This window comes from Delphinus delphis, chromosome 4 (assembly GCF_949987515.2).
Source record: "Delphinus delphis chromosome 4, mDelDel1.2, whole genome shotgun sequence".
In the NCBI taxonomy this organism is placed as follows: Eukaryota; Metazoa; Chordata; class Mammalia; order Artiodactyla; family Delphinidae; genus Delphinus; species Delphinus delphis.
This window is the reverse complement of record NC_082686.1, coordinates 67,867,514-67,890,775: the sequence shown is the minus strand read 5'-3', so window position 1 is coordinate 67,890,775 and position 23,262 is coordinate 67,867,514. Positions and strand designations below refer to the sequence as shown.

The 23,262-nt window shown below is 41.3% G+C and overlaps 1 protein-coding gene across 1 annotated transcript in view; it reads right to left on the bottom strand.

The window, feature by feature from the left end:
- Window positions 1-878: 878 nt before the first annotated feature.
- Window positions 879-23,262, bottom strand: part of LOC132424742 (protein mono-ADP-ribosyltransferase PARP14) — a 49,304-nt gene continuing 26,920 nt past the window's right edge. The window contains exons 10-17 of the mRNA XM_060010761.1: window positions 21,726-21,875; window positions 21,349-21,411; window positions 19,870-20,037; window positions 15,810-16,016; window positions 12,300-12,899; window positions 10,657-10,790; window positions 5,244-5,418; window positions 879-4,569 (exon numbers count right to left, since the gene is read on the bottom strand). Coding sequence (XP_059866744.1) covers window positions 4,280-4,569; window positions 5,244-5,418; window positions 10,657-10,790; window positions 12,300-12,899; window positions 15,810-16,016; window positions 19,870-20,037; window positions 21,349-21,411; window positions 21,726-21,875 — 1,787 coding nt within the window. The 3' untranslated portion in view covers window positions 879-4,279. The remainder of the gene's footprint in view (window positions 4,570-5,243; window positions 5,419-10,656; window positions 10,791-12,299; window positions 12,900-15,809; window positions 16,017-19,869; window positions 20,038-21,348; window positions 21,412-21,725; window positions 21,876-23,262) is intronic.

Sequence of the window (23,262 nt, the reverse complement as noted above, 5' to 3'; positions counted from 1 at the left end):
TCTGGGAGAAAGGAGGAAGGGAAATGAACATGCCCAGGAAAAGAAGGGTCTGAAAAAAGACCCTTCTGTAGCACTTACCACCATCTGACTACTATATATTTGCCTATTTATTTGATTACTGTCTCCCCCAACGAGAATGTCACTGCATGAAGGTTTGGACTTTGTTTTGATTATTGTATATTTGCAGAGTCTTGATCAGTGCCCAGCACATGGTAGGTGCTGCTTAAATATTTGAGTGGATTTTTTAAAAAGGAGACCTTGTTGGCTGATACTCCTTCAGAAACACTGGGGCAGAGGATGTTGTGGCTAAAGGTGAGATGTCTGTTACCTGTAGTAGGTATATCCCTATCGCAGAAATAGACATTTGTCTTCAGCTATATATTTTTTTTACACCTGCCCTCACTGAGAGCACCCCATACCCTCCTTCACACAGAATTCCCTCCCCCGCTCCCTCCCCCAGGGTTCCCTCCCCCGCTCCCTCCCAGATATTTTATTATATTTGCTATTACTTGGACCAGTGTTTTTCAAGTTGTAGATTGTGACCCATTAACCAGTCATAAAATCAATTTAGTGGGTGAGACCAGCATTTTTTTTTTAATGGAGCAGGATATGTAATTTCAGTTAATTCAATAGAAAATATAAGTATTATTTTGTGAAACTGTCCAGGAAAAATTTCTTTCAGAGTAAATATACTTCATAAATCTTTTCAGTTATATCTGTGTGTGTACTGGGCCTGATATAAAATGTATTTCTTAGTGTATGTTAGGGTCAGAAAGGTTTGAAAGCTGTTCTGAGGGCAAAGTATTGATTTCAGTTAGAGGTAGTAGTTTCTGGCATGCAGAGACCTGGGTAGAGAGTTAAGACATTGATATGAATGCATTCGAAATGTAAATGGGTGTTGGGAGATAATTTCCTAATTTTGTAGAGATAGAGATTATGACACGGCAAGAGATCCTGGCTATCTGCAACTGGGGAGTGTGGGAAGGAGAAAAAACAGTCAAAGGGAGAGATGGTCAGCCACCAAGTAGGGTCCCATTTCATCCTGCATTTCTCAGAAGAGCCTGCCCGAATGAGTGAACTCAATTATTAAATAAATATTAATACGTTGACCCTCCAGGGGTTAGAGGGATTGAAGTGTTACACCTAAAGTTACAGTATCCACGTATAAGCAGGGTGATCTATCCGGAAGGCAAAGTAGCTAGGGCCCCTGAGCTTTTAGGGTCTACAGAAATGTTTTAGTTTCTTTAAAAATAAAAAAAAGAATATAATCTAGTTTCATTACCTTCATGTTTATACCAATGCAGTAGCGAAGTATCATGTTTAATACTTTTCATGGAGTAAGGGGCCTACAAAGGCAAAATTGCCTGGGGCCCATGAAAGTCCTAAGCAGCTCTGGGTATCAGGGATATCAGAATCATTTGAGGGGCTTGCTGAAGATGCAGATGTCTGGGTACCACTCTAGAGCTATAGAATTTGCCTCCTTTGGGATGGGCCAGATTTTGCAGTCTCAGCAAGCACCTGAAGTGCTTCAAATAGCAAAGAAGTTTAAGAATCTCTGGCCCTGGAGTAGACCACCAAGACCTAACACAGGCTCGAAGTGGGCGTGTTTTAGCAGGGGCTACTTCTTGGGGTCAATCTGCCCTTCAGATTTACTGAACTAAAGCTGTACTGTGCCCTTCCTGTAATTTTCAGCTGAATGCTATTGATACTGTGAGGATACCTTGATGCTGTCATGTTTAGTTGTGGTCTTTTATCAGCAGTGGCCTGTGTTTATCATCAAGCTCTCCTGTATTTGCCCTAAAGGATAAAGATGTTTAACCACCAAATAACATTTTCCAAGCATTTTATTCAAAAAGGAGGAAATATTTATTTTAAAAATTTTTTATTGAAGTATAGTTGATGTATATTATATGTTGCATGTGTACAGTACAGTGATTCACAATTTTTAAAGGTTGTACTCCATTTACAGTTATTATAAAATATTGGCCGTGTTCCCTGTGTTGTATGACATATGTCTTTAGACTGAGGGTAACTATAACATCTACAGACTGAATCATCATACTTGGTGCAATACACCCTGATATTCAGCCTTGCCTAAGTTAACCAAACCACTGGAGAACAAGAACAAATTAGAGAGCACGTCTCTCCTTTTTTATTTCTTACATTCATTGTCAAGTCCAAGTTCAGATGCCAGTGGCTGGGAAGCTACTCCTAAGCAATAAGAAGTCTTTGCCAATCCACTTAAAAAACAGCAACAGCAAGAAAAATTTCAAGACATCTGTGTTTAATGAAGCAGCAACTATGGCCCCCTCAACCTCCTTTTCTTGAAGTGCAGGCATTGCTCCCTGGGGCCTTTATCCTCCTGGTGACCCCTAGCATCCAAGTTCATCATCTGTCCTGGCTCCCCATGGGCATAGCTCTGGCCTCTTGGCCTATAGAACTTCAAATAAAGAGACTCTACAATGAAAACCAAAGCCAGAAGGGACAAGGCCAAGGAAATATGAGGATAATTCACAGATTGTCTGAGATATTCCTGAATCAGTAACATTAATCTAGAAGCCATGTTCTATAGTGGGAAGAGCAAGGGGCTTGATGACACAGAGACCCAGATTCAGTTGCTGGCTCTGAGGCCTGTTACCCAGGCAACTTAAGGCAAGGAAGCTTCTTGTGTTCTGAGCATCAGTTTCCTCAGCTTTAAAATGGGGGTATAATTCTTACCTCACAAGAGTGTTTGGGGGAAGAAAATAAATACTGTTATGTGAAAGCACCTCTTATAGTACCTGGTTAATGGAGGCACTCAATAAACAGTTTTAGAATCTGAAATTTACCTGAGGAAGTTAAAAAAGAAACTTTCCATTACTATCCTATAGCTACTGAGTTAGCAAATTAGTAATATGACTGCTTAATTCCTTTGGTTTATTTATGCACAAGGCTTTAAAATCATCAGAAGCTAGGCTGCCAAGGAAAATGTGCTATTTAATACCCTTAGATTCATTTAATCTTAACATAGTAGAAGGGCTTCATACTGAAAATATAGCAGGCATTATCCCTTTTTTCCACTGGGCAGAACTAAGACCATGAATAAAAGTTATAAAAAGGCAGATTTGGGTTCAACTTTAGAAAGAACCAATTGGAAACAGGGCTGCTGCACTGCACAACTCCATGGGATACAGCTCACCTAGTCCCCAAGCTAGACCACAGCCCCCTAGACTGTGCAGGACGTGGCTGCATTGCAGTCCCAGAGCCCTGACCAGAGCTGTCCCACATGTCCATAGGCTGCTTTGTGAAAAAGCTCCCTGCCATGGAATCTCATCGATTTGAGGCAAAGTGACAATAAGTCAAGGGTGTTGAAGAGATGGTTCCCACTTTGGTTAGGAGTCTGACAGGGCTTCTTCATTCTTAAGTGGTTTATGAAACACTTATGCAGCATCTATTGTACATCAGGCACAGACCTCAGCCCAGGGATAAAGAAAATTAGACGCCATCCCTGCACCCAGGGAAGACAGCAGCCCCACCCACTTAGTAATACTGTGCTCCCCACAGCAGTATGGAGTCCTGACATGATACCAGCTGTCTCTCAGTGGCAGCTGAAGTTATATCACTGTGTCCTCTGCCTTTAAGATTAATGTTATTCTTACATGTGGAATCTAGAAAAATGGTACAGATGAACCTATTTTCAGGGCAGGAATAGAGATGAAGACGTAAAGAACGGATGTGTGGACGTGGAGGGGGAAGTGGGGGTGGGATGAACTGGGAGATTGGGATTGACATGTATACATTACCAGTGTAAAATAGATGGCTAGTGGGTACCTGCTGTATAGCACAGGGAGCTCAGCTCAGTGCTCTGTGGTGACCTAGATGGGTGGGGTGGCGGGGGGTGGGGGGAGATCCAAGAGGGAGGGGATGTATGTATACACATAGCTGATTCACTTGGTTGTATAGCAGAGACGAACACAACATTGTAAAGCAACTATACCCCAATTTAAAAAAAAAGACAGATTAATGTTATACTCTCCTTCCTGGAAATAAACACCTGTACGTCTACAGATGTGATATCCATGGTTGAGGACACACAGTTGTAACTCTAAGTTATCCAATTAAATTCTCAAATTCTCAAGAGAGGTTCATTCCAGTTTTGAAAGAGAGGCTGGAGAATGTCTGATTTCAGTGACAAGGGTCCTCTGATCTTAGAAAAAGCTGTTAAGAGAAAAAAAACCTACAGCTTGCTTTACAGTTAGCTATGTATAGATGAATATCTTCTGCAAAGGATACCAAAATGTTAATATCTAAAAGTGATGAGGTACTCTGGGTAAGCCTGGTAGTCATAAAATACCACAAATAAATTTGGATTTTGCACACAATCTGTGACAGTGTCATATGAGTCAGTAGGATTTTGGGGGTCCCTTAGAGGAGGCACAATTAATGACTTGTTTCCAACTGTGTAGGATCCAGTGAGTACTCGCACATAATACATACGCTTCTTCCCATTTGCGTCCGGTCTGGAGTATGTATCACTGGCAGAATAATGGGCACTGACAGCGAAATAGGTTCCCTTTCCGTATGCCGTAGCTGTGAAGAGAAAAACAAAACATCTTTAAGGATTTCAATTTAGTCTATAATTTGACATGTTGACCCAATATGTCAAATAATGTTAAAATAATGTTCAGTTCTCTCTAAAGCTTCTTTTAAATTTTTTGTGTGTGTTTTTTATTCTTTTTTTTTTTTTTTTTTTTTTGGTTATGTTGGGTCTTCGTTGCTGCGTGCAGGCTTCCTCTAGTTGAGGCGAGCGGGGGCTACTCTTCGTTGTGGTGCGCGGGCTTCTCATTGCAGTGGCTTCTCTTGTTGCGGAGCATGGGCTCTAGGCACACAGGCTTCAGTAGTTGTGGCACGTGGGCTCTAGAGCGCAGGCTCAGTAGTTGTGGCGCACGGGCTTAGTTGCTCTGTGGCATGTGGGATCTTCCTGGACCAGGGCTCGAACCCGTGTCCCCTGCATTGGCAGGCAGATTCTTAACCACTGTGCCACCAGGGAAGTCCCTGGTTTTTTATTCTTAAAAATCATTCCCCCACCCTGAAGGGCCAGTCAGTCCCTTCGGGATGAAATATAGTGAGTCTAACCTAAAACTTTGGCTGTAACATGGCCCCCAACAATGAGAGAACACACCACCATCCACACTGTCCCCAGCCAGCTTGGGTTCTCATGGCTGACACCTCATTTGAAGCAGCCAGATTACTTGCGTCCTTACCATTCTTTCCAGCATAACTGCGGTTAAAGCCTTTTCCGTTCACAAGTGTCACTGAGTCGGCATCTGTCCCATGGAAGAGCAGCTTCTCATTTATTAATTGGCCATTTTTGGCGTCCATGTTGTTTTTCTTTGTCTGGTAGTGTTTCCAGAGCTCTGGATTCTGGATCCTCTCAATCTGCAAATCAATAAGGAAAAATTTGCTGTCAGTGCCAAGAGCCCTTGGCAAGATACAACAGATGAAACACGACCATTATTTCTCATAAGTATATACAAACTACAAAAAACAGCAAATTCAATGCCAGATGGCAAATTTCTACATTCAGAAGTCTTTTTAGATCCAGAGTTTCACAGAAACAGGCCTTGGTAAGAACGTTAATTTAATTTTAAACATCTTTTATGTACCACATGAGAGCAGACAGTGTTTAGGATCTTAAGTCCTCATTATTTGAACTTGGCTGACCAAAGCCTCTTCAACTCCTAACTGCTCCTGTTGCCATCTACCTCACTATGTCACTTTGTCTCTCTCCTCCAGTGAGAGAGTATTCTAATAGTGGGAGAAGCACTAGTGTCTAGGCAAGAAGGATATTAATTAGTGAAAATTAATCTCTGGTCCAGTTGGAAGAGTGGGGCATGAATCCTGGTGGGAGGGGATCTGGTTATAGACCAAAGTGGCCATGCTTTGACCATACTCTTTGGCCTCCAGGGCTGTGGTGGAAACTCCTTGGGTCTTGGGTTGCAGATCAGTTTCTACACTCCCCTAATCACCAGGTGGTGGCAGTTTCATAAGGTTGACTTGGGAAAGAGTGAAGGGTGGGTAAGGGAGGCAAGGACCCTCATGGACAGGCACAAGGTGAAGGTTCCATGTGGTCAGAATCTTCCAGTCCAGGGAACTCTCGAGTCTGACACTATTATTACCTGCCTTTATTGGGTTCTTCTTTTTTTTTTTTTTTTCAGTTTTGGGTTTCCCGTTTTTAATTAAGATACAATTAATACACCATAATACAATTAAGTTTGCAGGCTTCTCTGGTGGCACAGTGGTTAAGAATCCACCTGCCAATTCAGGGGATGTGGGTTCGAGCCCTGGTCAGGGAAGATCCCACATGCTGCATGCACCACAACTACTGAGCCTGCGCTCTAGAGCCCACGAGCCACAACTACCGAGCCCTTGTGCCACAACTATTGAAGCCCGGGCACCTAGAGCCCGTGCTCCGCAACAGGAGAAGCCACCACAATGAGAAGCCCATGCACTGCAACAAAGAGTAGCCCCCGCTTGCCACAACTAGAGAAAGCCCACGTGCAGCAACGAAGACCCAGTGCAGCCAAAAATAAATAAAATTAATTAATTAAAAAAAAAGATACAGTTTTCCCTCTAGTTCCAAGTCTCAGCATTATCATGTATTTTGTTGATCCAATTTATAATCTTAAATTTTATTTTTCCTTTTACCTACAACTGAGTTTCTAATCTTCAAACTACTTCCAATTTATTTCTATTTACTTTAAATCTTATTTATTTTACTCATTTTTAAAAGCCTTAAAATTTTATTCACACCGAGTTTTGAAACCATTCTTAATTTCTTAGTCCTTTTATTCTTGTTTCTCACCCTTTTTTAGTGTATATGCTGAAGTGAGCACAAACCCTTTTAAAATTTAATAACCACACAAAGAAAATTATTTCAAGTAATTTTGAACACAGTAATCTGAGTCTGTATTCCTAGTAGGATAAATTCTAAGCTTTACTTAGTAGGCTTATTTTAGCAGCAGGCTCTGGCTATGATAGACTACTTGTATCAGACCAAACTTCTTGCCAACAACTACTAGAAGAGCTAGTGGGAAAAAAAGTCTGTTTGAAGGCAACAAGGATTTGAGCCAAGTTCCTGGAGAGAAGGGAAGTGCAGAGTGAAACAAAGTCAGAAGATAACAGAGTAACTTCTTCAAAGTGCTTAAAGAAAATGACTACCAATTCAGAATTTTGTACCCAGCAAAAATATCCTTCAAAGAATGAGGGTGAAATAAATTTTCAGACAAACTGAGAGAATTCATCACTACCAGACCTGCACTAGAAGAAATACTAAAGCCAGAGGAAAATGACCCCAGATGAGGCACAGAAATACAAGAAGGACTGAAAAGTAGTGGGATGAAAGGGTAAATATGTATATAAAATTATATACATATTATATATACACACACACACATATCTGAGTCACTTTGCTGTATACCAGAAACTAACACAGTATTGTAAATCAACAATAGTTCAATAAAAGTAAATAAATAAATAAAGCTTCTTTGATGCCTCACCTACAAAATATATTCTTGCAAAAAATATTCATCTGAATTTACCCAAGCCTTTCAACCTAACTCCAAGCTTACCATAAATAAAGCGGATAGAGGAATAAATTAAATGACACCATGGGCAATCAGACAAATCTAGAATCTGTAAAACTGCTTGGATTCTTAAAAAATCTAGGTGAGACAGAGCCAGAATGTGGAACATTCTACAATACAACTAGCTTAAACTCTTCTAAAATTTCAATGTCATGAAATATAATGTTTAAAAATGCAGGAGTACTGTTCTATATCAGAAGAGATGAAGGAGACACAATGACAAAATGCAATGTGTGAGTCCAGATTGGGGGCAGGGATTGGGAGGAAGTTATAAGAAAGCTGTTTAGAGCAACAGGGGTGATTTGAATATTGACCTTCTATTGGATATTATTATAAAGGATAATGATATTTGTGTTATTTAAGAGAATGTTTCTATTCTTAGGATACATATGCTATAATATTTAGGAGTGTCATGATATCTGCAACTTACTTTCAATTGTTTCAGGAAAAACAGAGTGAGGGGAAAAAAAGCAAATGTTACAAAATTGTTGAATCTAGGTGGAAGTTCATGGGTGTTAAAAAATCGTCGTCACAAGACATGACAGTCATGAAGGATGACAGACCACCCATTTCTCATGTTAGCGCTTTTGCACTACTAGACACCTCCACAGAGGTGCCTTAAGTACAGCCTAGCTCTGCTTTTACTGGTGTCATAGACTGGGATTTCACATAAGATTTTATTTGAAAAAAGGGTTCCACTACAAAAGGGTAGTGAAGTCATTTCTCTGGTGAAGGTCTGCCAACACATGGTAAGACTCCAGGGCCCATGCAGACATTTCTGGTCAACTGGGTGGTCCTGCTCAATTTGGACTTGACATCTCATCACAGTGTGCCAGTCAGCCACTCCCAGAGGACTGTAATTGGTATCTTTAATGAAACTTATTGTCTCAGAACCAGACCATGAAAGAGCTGCGTACTTGAATTACATTTTCTTGGTACCACATATAATTGTTTTGCTCAACATACAGGGATCTATCTACTTGGCAAGGTTATTTATTCTTCCAGTTTTATTAAGATATAGTTTACGTTCATATAGCACTGTATAAGTTTAAGATGTACAGCATAGTGGTTTGACTTACATATATCATGAAAAGATCATCGTAAGTCCAGTGAACATCCATCATCTCATATAGATAGAAAATTAAAGAAATTTTTTCCTTGTGATGAGAACTCCCAGGATCCACTCTCCCAACAACTTTCACACATAATATAGTGTATGAAAGCACTGTTGATTATATTTATCATGTTGTACATTACATCCCCAGTACTCATTTATCTTATAACTGCAAGTTTGTACCTTTTGCCTACCTTTCACCCAGTTCCCTCTCCCTATACCCCCTGTCTCTGGTAACCACAAATCTGATCTCTTTTTCTATGAGTTTGTTTATTTTTGAAGTATAACTGACCTACAACACTGCTAGTTCCTGTTACACAGCATAGCGATTCAATACCTCCATATATTTCAAAATGATCACCAAGATAAGCCCAGCCATGATCAGTCACCATACAAAGATATGATACAATTATTGACTATATTACCCACACTGCACATTTCATACCTGTGACTCAGCAATCTCTCTAACCTATGCCTCTCCTTCCTACATTGCGGGATTAAAAACAAATGGTATAAAATTTGATACTGAATTTACTGTGAGGATGATTCTGAAGATGTTCTCTAGTACTTATTCACAGGAGAACTCTTTCAGGAGTCAGTCTCAGTATTGTGAAAAACTGTTGAGTCTCCTGATCAAATGCTTTGCTCTTTGATTTATGGACATTATGAATCTTATAGCTGAGTGTTTACTTCTTTACTTTGTCTACTAGGCAGATCAAGGACAAATTTGAGGGCCTCCTCTAGTAACTATCTAGGACGTCATGTTATGTATTTTTGTGAACTAACAATACCTCTGTAATTATCTTAATTTCCCTGCCCTACTTTTCTTTTTGTCCATATTTATGTTATCTGAAGGTATATCTTTGTAGTACGCTTCAAATCTTTTTTGAATTATTATGTAATAATAATAATATATGTATTATTAAGTACATGAATAAACAGAGTGGTGGCAGTACAAATAGGGAATAAGAGAAAATTTGCAAAGAAAGACAATGCAGGCCTTACTGGCAGACTTGTTATTACAGATGAAGGGAAGGTACTCAAAGATCTCTAGCTTTACTCAGAAAGTGGTGGAACCAAAGACAGAAAGCAGGAAGGAAGGGGAAATGATGAGATGAGTTAGATTTTAGGGAAATTGATTTAGCAGACAGATATTCAAGTGGAGACTTTTTTAGGCCACTTGGGAACTCAAGTTCTAGAACTTGAGTCAAAGATCCAGGTCGGTGATGTTGATTTGAGAGCTATCAACACTGAAATAATAGCTGCAGCCAAGAAGAGTAAAAACGTTCCCTGGTGAACTGCAGAGACAGAATACCAAAATATAAATCCTGTGGGTTACCTAGGATTAGGGGTTTAGAGGAAGAACAGATGCCAGTGAAAATGAAAGGAACATTAGTTAAAGAAGGAGAAGAAAGCATCAAAATAATACTGTCCTAGAAGTCAAGGGAGAAAAATAATTTCAAAAAGGAAACTTTCTAAATTAATGTTTAAAAGCAGAAGATGCCAAAATAAGGGAAATGAACAGGGAAAGGACCGCTGGATTATCAAGGAAGCAAGGAGCAGAAGCACATAATCCTGATCTGATGTGCTAGTTATCAACTCCAACTTTGCTAGTTATCAACTCCAACTGTGGAGCCATATCTAGGAGTTATTATTAGCTTGCTTCACAAAGTAAACATATATCTTTATTATTCTAATATATTACAATCTAATATATTGTAATAACTGACACAAGAATTTCAGTGTCTCAGTAATCATAGTGACATGAGTAGAATCTAGAATTTAAAAACTAATTGCCGTAAAATATTTCTAATTCTGGGTAAAAATGTGATAGGAAGTGAATGAAAGTGTATTTATCCAGGACGATGATACCTCTATCTCCACCGTGTAGAAACTCCATGTCAGCGGAAGGCTTACCTTCTCTATGATGAGGTGTGCACAGGTCTCATTAAACTTGCTTGCCACAGTTTTGTATTCTGAATTATCAGGCTGTAGCTCAACCACACGGACTTTCTGCTGCTTCATATCACTCCAGTATAAGGGGATCTCAACTGCAAAGTAGACATTTGAAAACTCCCTCGCACCTAGAAAGGCTCATCCGCATAGTCCACATTCCTGGTATGCTTTGAAAAACTGAGTATCATTTGTGCTCTTGTTTTACAATCTCCTAATTCAAGGTGTTCAAGAAGCCCCTTATCTTTCTAGAAGAATGTTTTCAAAATGTGGACCACAGATAACCCGCCTCAGAACCAACTATAACACTTGCTTAAAAAAAAACTCACAGGGCTTCCCTGGTGGCGCAGTGGTTGAGAGTCCGCCTGCCGACGCACGGGATGCGGGTTCGTGCCCCGGTCCAGGAAGATCCCACATGCCGCGGAGCGGATGGGCCCGTGCGCCATGGCCGCTGAGCCTGCGCGTCCGGAGCCTGTGCTCCGCAACGGGGGAGGCCACAGCAGTGAGAGGCCCGTGTACCGCAAAAAAAAAAACAAAACAAAACAAAAAACTTCACAGATCTACCGAATCAAAATCTCTGAGGGTGGAACCTGGGTACCTGCATCTTAACAAGTTTGATCATGCTCAGATTTGAGAACTATCGGTGTAATGTAACTCAGCTGCATATTCTGTTGAGTCTCTAATCTGTCATAATTTAATAATTTTACATATAATATAAATGATTTCCCTACAATGTTTTCAATAAATAGTCATTAATGTTTTGCTTACAAATGCATGGCTTTTTGCCAGAACTCACCACAACCACCAGGCCTTCCACATCTATTCTTTCATTATTCTTCACAGCATCCTTAACAGTTGGGTGGGTGGGAGGTTTTGCTACATGGCAGGTTGTGGTGGCAGCTCTGTCTCCCCGTCTGCTAAACAGAATACTGTATTTGACTTGTCATTTCCCCAGGGTTGCTCAGAGTCTGAGGAATTCGTTCACATTGATCTCTCAATGTACTGAAAGCCAATTCAGTAGTTTTCAGTGGGGGATTTATGTGGTTCAAAGGCAGGAATAGCTGACTACACAAGACAAGTATTCCCTTCTCAGGAATCTTGAAGACTGCTTCCTCATGTGTGTGTCAAAGAATCTTATCCTCGGGGCAGAGGAGCCAGTGACTTCTGGGAGAAGATCCTTCAGGCTCCCCATCCACTCTGGGTCATCAGTCACAGACACAGAGTGCCCACTCTCTGACTAGGCTGTCTTCAGTCTTTTGTTCTAGAAAGGCTTGGGCTTCTTTACAGCCCATGGCTTTCCCTTTCCTGACAGAAGCAGCCATTACCTCCCCAGCAAAACTGGCTCCGGGAAGCTTGTAAACTGTAGAGATGAGAACAAATGCAACATTTGACTATTGTTACCATTAAGATAATAATGATCAGCTGTTGGGTACACCCTGTGCTATATTTTCGTGGCCAAAGTGTAAGCTCCTTCAGCTGAGACCAAGTTTTCTATTTTCTTCCATAAGGGTACTTGGATTTTATCTACTTGAACAACATTTTGATGTATGTACAACACACATCACAGGCATAAAGTAATGGACAACAAGCATGAAAGTTTGATTCACCTTCAGATTTTGTATGGCGCCGAACAGGTAAACTCTTTCCCTTTGCATCTGTAGCAGTGTATGTTTTCAAGTCCACTGTGTAGCTCTGATGATTAATTTTAACATCAATTGTCTTCCTCTTTTGTTTCTTTGCATCCTCCAGTTGCATATTGGTAATTTTGTCAAAACTATGAAAATTTTTATCGTCCTTATATTGCCATTCCACAAAATCACTGGTACGATCTGCCAGGTATTCCTGTTCTTTGGACAATCTAACTCTCTTGATCATGTCCTCAATTGCATTTCTAACCTGTACCACATCTTTGGTAATTCCAGAAACCTCAATCAAAGGCCTTTCACGGTCCAAGGAAATGGAAATATTTAACTTCTTCTGAAGCTCATTCAATTCCTGGTATTCCTTTACATCAAAGTTTTTGATACATTCATCTTCACTGGTGTAGGGACACTGTTCCTTTTGAATGAGATCCTGTATCCAGAAGAGGACGTTTTCTACACTTTTTACATTTTCACCACATACCTGAAATATTGCTGATTCTGTTTTCTTTTCTAAAACCAAAGGAGTCTGTTTTGGGGGAGATTTACTTGAGAAGCCCAAGAATGCTAAAAAAGAAAAGAAAGGAAGATTAGCTCTTTCTTTCTTTCCTTCTTCCTTCCTCCCTCCCTCTTCCCTCCCTCCCTCCTCCCTCCCTCCCTCCTTCCTCTCTTCCTCTCTCTCTTTCTTTGTCACCATGCTGTACATTACAACCCTAGGACTTGTTTATCTTATAACTGGATGCTTTTACCCTTTTGACCAACTTCACCCATTTCACCCAACTCCCACACCCCCTGCACCCACCGGCAATAACCAATCTGTCCTTTGTATAAGTGCTATCATACAGTATTTGTCTTTCTCTGTCTTATTTCATTGAGCATAATGCCCTCAAGGTCCACACATGTTGTTGCATGTAGCAGGATTTCCTTCTTTTTTATGCCTGAGTAATATTCCATATACACCACATCTTCTTTATAATTCATCTTTCGATGTTTCCATGTTGTGGCTACTGAAAATAATGCTGCAGTGAACATGGATTCCAGAGAGTGATTTCATTTCCTTCAGATAAATACCCAGAAGTGGAATTGCTGGATCCTATGGTAGTTCTATTTCTAGACTTTTGAGGAACCTCCATGCTGTTTTCCACAGTAGCTGCACCAATTTACATTCCCACCAGCAGTGCATGAGGGTTCCCTTTTCTCCACATCCTCACCAACACTTGTTATTTCTTGTCTTTTTTTTTTTTTTAAATCATTTATTTTCCCCTATGTTTTCTTCTAGGAGTTTTATGGTCAGGTCTTAACATTTGAGTTTTTAATACTTTTTTTTTTTTTTTTTTTTGGCTGTGACATGTGGTATGTGGGATTTTAGTTCCCTGACCAGGGATCAAACCCATGTCCCCTGCAGTGGAAGCATGGAGTCTTAACCACTGGACCACAAGGGAAGTCCCTTGTCTTTTTTTTAAATATTTTATTTATTTATTTATTTATTTGGTTGCACTGGGTCTTAGTTGCAGCAGGCGGGCTCCTTAGTTGCAGCTCACCTGCTCCTTAGTTGTGGCATGTGAGCTCTTAGTTGTGGCGTGCATGTGGGATCTAGTTCCCTGACCAGGGACCGAACCTGGGCCCCCTGCATTGGGAGCACGGAGTCTTAACCACTGTGCCACCAGGGAAGTCCCTCCCTTGTCTTTTTGATAATAGCTGTTCTATCATGTGAGGTGATCACTCATTATGATTTTGATTTCCATTTCCCTGATGATTAATGATGTTGAGCACCTTTTCATGTACCTATTGGCCAGTTGTATATCTTTTTGGAAAAACGTCTATTCAGATACTCTATTTTAAAATCAAATTGTTTGGGGTTTTTTCTATTGTTGTATGAGTTCTTTATATATTTTGGATTTAACCCCTTATCAGATATACGATTTGCAAACATTTTCTCCCATTCAGTGGGTTCTCTTTTCATTTTGTTTATGATGTCCTTTGCTGTGTAGATTTTCAGTTTGATGTAGTCCCACTTATTCATTTTGCTTTTGTAATTTTAGTGTAAAATCTAAAAAATCATTGCTAAGACCAGTGTTGAGGAGCTCACCCATATGTTTTCTTGTAGGAGTTTTATGGTTTCAAGTCTGTTTGTTCTACCTCAGAAGTGCCACTGGAATTTTGATAGGGATAGCATTGAATCTGTAGATTGCTTTAAGTAGTATGGATATTTTAACAATATTAATCCTTCCAATCCATGAGCATGAACTATCTTTCCATTTATTTGTATCTTCTTCAGTTTCTTTCATCAATGTTGTATATTTTCATGATACAGGTCTTTCACCTCCTTGGTTAAATGTATTCCTGGGTATTTTATTCTTTTTGATGCAATTATAAATGGGATTGTTTTCTTAATATCTCTGTGACAGTTCACTAAAGATTAGCTATTTCAAGTCAGACAGAGAAAGACAAATACTGTATGACCTCACTGATATGCAGAATCTGAAAAAAAAAAACTCATAGAAAAAGAGATCAGATTTATGGTTACTAGGAGTAACCATAAATTACTCCTAGTAAAGCGGGGTGAGGGTGGGAGGAGATTGGAGAAAGGCGGTCAAAAGATACAAACTTCCAATTACAAGATAAATAAGTACTAGGGATGTAATGTACAGAATGATGATTGTAATATTGTGATTTATAAGAAAAAATAGGGCTTCCTTGGTGGCGCAGTGGTTGAGAGTCCGCCTGCTGATGCAGGGGACACGGGTTCGTGCCCCGGTCTGGGAAGATCCCACATGCTGCGGAGCGGCTGGACCAGTGAGGCATGGCTGCTGAGCCTGCGCATCCGGAGCCTGTGCTCCGCAACGGGAGAGGCCACAACACTGAGAGGCCCGCATACTGCAAAAAAAAAAAAAAAACATATATATATATATGAAAAAATATATTTGGTCAGAATGACCAAATATTTTTCCCATATATACAGTATTTGGCTTGTGCTTGGTATCTGAAGCGGAAGGCAGTCTTGGGCACTGAGCCCTTTACCTGTGGAATCTGATTCCATCTCTGGGTAGATGATGTCAGAATTGAGTTGAATCCTCAGACACCCTGCTGGTGTCTGAGAACTGCTTGTAGGCACAGGGAAGCCTCCATACACATTGGAACTGGGTCCAGAAACCTTCTTTAATGACTGTAGTTAACACTACTATATGATAGATATGAAAGTTGTTAAGAGAGTTCTTGTCACAAGGAAAAAATTCTTTTCTTTTTATTGTATCTGTGTGACATGATGGATGCTAACTAAACTTATTGTGGTATTCGTTTCACAATATATGTAAGTCAAACCATTATGCTGTATACCTCAAACTTATACAGTGATGTATGTCAACACTATCTCCATAAAGCTGGAAAAAAGCTAATAAACTACCAGAAAAAAAAATAGCTATTTCTCATGTGACATCAATATTAGGAACATGTATTTCATAAAAATGAACAACTCACATGTCATTTTAGACATCATAGACTGCTGGGGAGAAGCCTGAGATCCTTCTCTTTTTTTCATGATGGCATAAAACACATCCAGTAATTGAGGCAGAAAGATAACAACTTTAACTTTTTTCATAGACTGGACCAATCCTTTCTGAATAAAGTCTTCAATGGCATCAATTATGGCTGCTGCAACCTTATCTGGGTCTTGGTTGGCACTTCCTAGAAAGGCAAATAATAAAAATGATTGGGAAAAAAAAAGATCCAACTGGATTTGTAAAAGAAGACCCAACTGGAGAAGGCTGAGGAATAAATTAGGGATTCTGATTCTCAGAATAAATTCCCACTCCTCAACTCTTTCATCACCATGGACTTTTCTAAAATGCATCAGCAGACACCCTTGAAGTCCTAGATGTAACGGGGAGTTTTTGTTCCAGGATGTCGGGAACAGCCCAACAATGAACAAAGGGCCCAGAAACATAACTTGGTGTCTGATATCTTATTTGCTCTATTCAGCTGATCCCAGCTCACTATGTTCCTCTGTGTTACAGAGCACAGTTAACCTTTCTTGGCTCACTGGTGTCCTCAAAAGATCCACAAAAAGCAAAAGATGCTAATGTATGTTGAAATGTCATGCTCTTTAAAGAGAACAGGTCTTCCCTGGTGGTACAGTTGGTTAACAATCCGCCTGCCAATGCAGGGGACACAGGTTCGAGCCCTGGTACAGGAAGATCCCACATGCTGTGGAGCAACTAAGCCCATGTGCCACAACTACTGAGCCCGTGCTCTAGAGCTCGCGTGCCACAACTACTGAAGCCCGTGCCCTAGAGCCCGTGCTCCGTAACAAGAGAAGCCACCGCAATGAGAAGCCTATGCACCGCAACAAAGAGTAGCCCCCACTTGCCGCAACTAGAGAAAGCCCATACACGGCAACGACGACCCAACACAGGCAAAAAGTAAATAAATAAAAGAGAGCTAATTATAAATAAATTAATTAACTTAAAAAATAAAGAGAACAGCATTATTTTTTGTTCAGTCATTTCTTGACTATTATGTATATATCCTTATTCTCTCAGATGTCTTTGGGGACCTGATTTAAACTGAGCTCATTTCGTAAGACACCTAGAGCCATAAGCTATTTGTTATAATCTATAATTCTTTGCATACAAGTTATCCATGAGCCTCCAAAAGTTTTTCGTCCCACGGTCACTGTGATTTTAGCTGACCTGCAGGGTTCAAGGTTGCCACCTGAGCAAGGTCTTTTCCTATTTTAAGCATGCTCCACATCTTGTTTCTCAAGCCTACTGGCTAGGTAAGATCATGAAAAGTTCCTTGAAAAGGCTCACGAAAAGCCATGGAAGCAGTTCCAGGTGAATAGCAGCTGTCACATTGCGGGGTGGGGAGTGGGCAATGTGAAAGTCCTCTGGCCAACTTGGTGTGATAGACGAAGGGCCTACTTGGGTTATCCCTGTTGACCGTGCCCACTATTACTGCAGAAAGGAGAGCAGACCTCTGTGGCTTGGCTATGGGGACAACTGTAGGAATGTAGACAATCCCCATATAAAACTAACCTAGAAGGTTTGTGAAGGTTGTTTTTTTTTAATTAGATGATCGGGGAAAGAGGGAGATTCTCCATTGCAATGTTGTAGTTATTCCATGCTATCTGGAAGAATTTAAATGGGAATGTTCAGATATATCCATTCACTCTCAATAACCTAAGCACTTGGGACACAGAGGATGTGATATGTGGGGATGAACAGGTGTTCAACAGGTGAAGTATGGACACCTGAGGGAAAGGCTACACCAGACAGAACTGTGTAAGAAGTGTGATATGTTGAACCTGGCGTGTTCAGGGGAACAGGTTTGTTTTTGAGAAAGATAAACGGGGGAGGTAGGGGGGTAGGTGGAGGAGGCACTGGAGCAGGGAGCCAGGTCTAAACAGGAGAATTTAAATAAAGGTTTAGGCAAAAGACAAGAGCTGAACAAAGAGACGAGGCCAGAATGAAGAGCTGGCTGTAGGGATTGAGGAGTTATTTAGAAAGTAAAGTCAGCAGGACCGTGGCCAACTGGCTTTATACTTGCCCCTTTGTTCCCCGTCTTTTGCCACCCACAGCCTTCACGTGTATTTCATAAGTCCTGTTGCACTGCAGTTGTTTGTTGACATGTCTGTGTCTCACAGAAGGCCAGGTGCCCCTTGTGGACACCAGGTGCCCCTTTTCTTAGTCATCTTTCTATCCCCGCTGCCTCAGCTCAGTGCCCGGCACATGCAGACACTCAGTAAATATTTAATCGAACTAATTAATCAACTAATGCACATAGGCGTGATGAAGAAGGTAGAGTCAAGGATTCTAGATAGAAAGTGATGTTTTTAACATGCTCAGGGATATAAGAGGAAGGGCAGGTGTGGGGGAGAAGACAATGAACTGGAGTTTGGAGTTTGCTTTGAGCTTGAGGTACTTGCAGGTACCAGTGAGCACCCATTCTCTCCCCTCAAGCCTGTGAGGAACAGTGAGAGGGCTTCCTTTACTGCCAGCAACTGTCTCAATCACAGTCTCAATTCAACTCATAATCACCACTGAGGGAGAAAGCTCCCCATCTGTTAGTCTAAGGGCCTGCTCAGGTGGTGATAGAGACAGGTAAAGAAGATGAGGAAGGAGAATTTGCTAACCTTGATTTACTTGTGCAGACCAGCAATGCAACCAGGTCAGTGGAAAAAACAACAGGTTTGCAGTAAGCCAGAAGTAATTATACAAAACTAAAACTGCCTCATTTCCTTATTTCTTCTTTGACTCCAGCCAGGGACTCCCTTGGGAAGGTCTGTGCCACCCTTAGGCTGCCTGCTTTCTTGGCACAAATAAAGTTAAGATGGAAACACAAGACAAGAGCTCAGAGGAAAAAGCAGATGGAGATAGAGACTGGGGAATCATTAGTGGGTGTCCATAGAAAATGATAGATGATCGATAGATAGAGGATACATAGATGATAGACAGACAGATAATACATTGGCTAATCTGCTAGGATTGAATGATACTACAAGGGGAATGAAAGCATAAAGGGAATATAAATTATACTTTCAGAAACAGAGAGCTAAGGAGACATAACATTCTATGTGGGAACATTAAGAGGAATGAAAAATAAGAGAAATCAAAGTATGGGAAAGAGAATTAGAAGAAGGCCCAGAAAGTGACAAAGATGGTTAGGTTTATTAAGGCTAAACTTTTGGAGGGCCTAGAATGCCAGTGTGAGACACTCAAACTTAGATTCCTGAGCAGTGGAATGGTTAATCCAGTGCTGAGCCTTCTCTTTCTGGGACCAGTCAGCTCCATTCCACTTCAAGCCTGAGAGTATTTGCCTCCCCTGAGCAGCTCTCTTAAAGGAGACCAAGCAGGAATCCCTGATTAATGCACATGACTCAGATTGCTGGGGAAAGAGCTCAAAGAGCATCACCTTACAAATGATAAGCCCAAAGCACCATCCTTGTAAATGAAGACTCATACAATCATTATGTAGTTTAAGGAAAATAAGAAACTTCCAAGAGGCAGGCAAGCTGAAAGGAGGAAGGTGGAGAGTTTCTGACCCATTAGAACCCACTGGATTCTGGCAACTGAGAGGTCGCAATGCCCCACAGCCAGCCCACTGTCAAGGAGGTAAGAGAAGATGGACAGCCATGCTGTCTGAGAGTCGGCCATGGGGAGGCGGAAGTCCATGCACTGATGTTTCCATGGAGAGGGGATGGAGGGGAAGTCAAAGACTAAATAATGGGGGATGTGTAGAGGATGGAAAAGAGAAAGGAGCTCATGAAAGCAATGAGAGATGGACTTTCTTTCCTTTCCCCTCCCTTCCTCTCCCTTCCCTTCCATATTAGAAAGCAAATGTCTACTATCCCAATACTCTCTTCAGTTTTCTCTTTTTTACTTAAACTATCCACAGACTTTGCTCCTTCCCTCGGGGGCTGCCCTGGCTTGAGGAAGCTGCCCTGATGTAGACTCAGCAATAAGTACATTAGCCATCAGCACCAGTTCCAAGGGAAACTGGTCACCTTCGGATTTAGCCTTGACAGCCAGAGGCTACAAACCTGTCCCGATGGCTGGGAGGCAAACGGATGAGTAATTCCGCTTTTCACACTCTTGCAAAACACAGGAAACCGATCTCTTGACATTATTTCCACCAATGACATGAATAATATTCTTGCACTTCAATAATCCACCTTTGGTAATTATATAATCTCTGTGGCCCCCTTGAGCTGGGAAACACAAGACAAAAAGATGCAAAATTAGATGCTGAACCCACTCTTTTTAATACATCTTTATTGGACTATAATTGCTTCACAATGCTGTGTTAGTTTCTGTTGTACAACAAAGTGAATCAGCCATATACATACATATATCGCCATATCCCCTCCCTCTTGAACCTCCCTCACACACTCCCTATCCCACCCTTCTAGGTGGTCACAAAGTACCAAGCTGATCTCCCTGTGCTATGCTGCTGCTTCCCACTAGCTATCTATTTTACATTTGGTAGTGTATATATGTCCATGCCACTCTCTCACTTGGTCCCAGCTTCCCTCTCCCCCTCCCCGTGTCCTCAAGTCCATTCTCTATGTCTGCGTCTTTATTCCTGCTCTGCCACTAGGTTCATCAGTACCTCTTTTTTTCTTTTTAGATTCCATATATATGCATTAGCATATGGTATTTGTTTTTCTCTTTCTGCCTTACTTCACTCTGTATGACAGACTCTAGGTCCATCCACCTCACTACAAATAACTCAATTACGTTTCTTTCTATGGCTGAGTAATATTCCATTGTATGTATGTGCCACATCTTCTTTATCCATTCATCTATCAATGGACATTTAGATTGCTTCCACGTCCTGGCTATTGTAAATAGTGCTGCAATGAACATTGTGGTACATGTCTCTTTTTTAATTATGTTTTCCTCAGGGTCTATGCCCAGTAGTGGGATTGCTGGGTCGTATGTAGTTCTATTTTTAGTTTTTTAAGGAACCTCCATACTGTTCCCCATAGTGGCTGTATCAATTTACATTCCCACCAACAGTGCAGGAGGGTTCCCTTTTCTCCACACCCTCTCCAGCATATATTGTTTGTAGATTTGGGGTTGATGGCCATTCTGACCGGTGTGAGGTGATACCTCATTGTAGTTTTGATTTGCATTTCTCTAATAATTAGTGATGTTGAGCATCTTTTCATGTGCCTCTTGGCCATCTGCATGTCTTCTTTGGTGAAATGTCGATTTAGACTTTGAACCCACTCTTTGATTGTTTAAAAAACAAAATGTCTGAATTGGCAGATAAAGCATTTTATGTGAATAAGAAACTCCTGAAATACTAACTTTGATGAATCTTTCTCGCTTCTCTTTTTAACTGTGAGATGACTTTTCACTTCTAATTCTCTACAACTGGAATTCTTTAGTAAAAGGTATGATTTTAAGATCAATATGTTGTCTCCCCAATCCCAGGACTTTCCTCATCCTCCGTAGCTTCCCCTATTCAGTCTTCACTTAAAACTTAGAACCAAAAAGATAGCATTGTGCCTTACCTTGATCAGAACATTCCATTTCCACACTTTTCCCGGCATGTTCTAAAATTGCTTTGGAGACCCCTGCATGAGAAAAGCAAGATGTTTACACACATGAATAAAAAAAATTACAGGACATCTGGATCAGAATGATTGCCTAATTATCTAAATGCTTTCCCCATCATCAAAGGAACCCTATAACTTGGGTATTTCTGATAACAAAGGAGAAAAACTCATAAAAGAGCTGTTCCCGATTATGAGAAACAATGTCAAAATAATTTTTAAATGATGAATTAATAGCAAGAAGCCAAAGTTGTAGAAACCAGTTTGGCTATAGCAACTCCTTCACAGGCTCTACTGTGACTATTACACTAGTCAAAATTCCATAAGTCAAGTACCTGCTTTGAGATTAAATGTCTTTGATGTTGAATTTACAATCACATCTGCCTCTTCTTTGGTGATATCTCCAGAGGCTACCTGGAAAATGATGGGCCCAATCTTCATTTCATGCACTCCTGAATCAGGGTTAGAAATAGTCCCATATAAACCTGACAAGAAAAAAAAAATAGACTCAGTAACAAGTCGACAACAGCAAGAATGACTTAGGTCTCATGGTTCTCACCTGTGCCCCTCTCATCTCTCCCTCTCTCTCTCCCTCTCTCTCTCCCTCTCTCTCTCTCTCTCTCTCTTTCTCTCTCTCTCTCTCTGTCTCTCTCTCTGTGATCTCTGGCATTTAACCTGGCCCTGGCCTTGAGCCCCTGATGGTCTGTTTCTGGAAAAGGATTATAAAATATAATACATATCAAACATGGCCTTCTGCTGCTGGCTGAGGTGAATTAGCCCACTTGAGCCTTTCTTTCCCACTGACTACAAGTAAAAACATGGGACAAATACAAAAAGCCACTCTGAGAACTGAGACATGCACAACAGCAGGCAGACTGGGGAAAGGAGTCAAAACTTGAAGGAGGGCTTCCCTGGTGGCGCAGTGGTTGAGAGTCCGCCTGCTGATGCAGGGGACACGGGTTTGTGCCCCGGTCTGGGAAGATCCCACATGCCGCGGAGTGGCTGCACCCGTGAGCCATGGCCGCTGAGCCTGCGCGTCCAGAGCCTGTGCTCCGCAACGGGAGAGGCCACAACAGTGAGAGGCCCGCGTACCGCAAAAAAAAAAAAGGAAGGAGCAGCCTGTGCTGCTTCCCATTTTGTTTTGTTTTGAAATTTTTCCTCTTTTCTCTCCCAGCTTTGACCCAAGCATGGCCCTAGTTACAGAACTACACAATGAGAACAGGCAGCAAAACTCTCAGAGAATCTCTGTCTTTGCGGCCAGAGGACTGGGAATATGGGTCCCTGTGAGCTGAAGAGTATGGCAGAGAAGCCTCATTATTTTCCATATTTTTCCTTTTTAAATCCAGGCCCTGTACCAAGGTGCCCCGGTTGCAGAACTCCACAGTGGCACCGCAGGGAGCTAAAACTCTGAAAGACATTCTGTATTTCTATCCAGAAGAACCAGGAAAAAGGGCCTTGTGGTCTGAAAGGTGTATATGTGGTGTATGGGAAATCCCTGTGTTTTTGTTTATTTGGTCCCCTCCCCTCAACCCTCACCCCCTCTGCTTTGCCCAAGGGCACCCCTGATGACGCAGAATAATGAGGCAACAGAACAGGCAGCTTCAACTCTGAGAGAACCTTGTGCTTCTGGCCAGAAGACCTGGAAAATGGGCTTTTGCAAGTCAGAGAATGTAAGGGGAATGCTGGAGTGGTGACCCCCTGTTCTGTGTAAGACTGGAGTCAACCCTGAGCTCACCCCAGAGCTGTGCACGTGGGGCAGACCCAAGCTGCACAGCAAAGGCCTTGAGAATGGAATTGACCTTGGAACCACTGCCCACACAGAAAGTGAGGCAGAACTTGTAGAATGACATTAACTGATTGGCTACCTGCTCA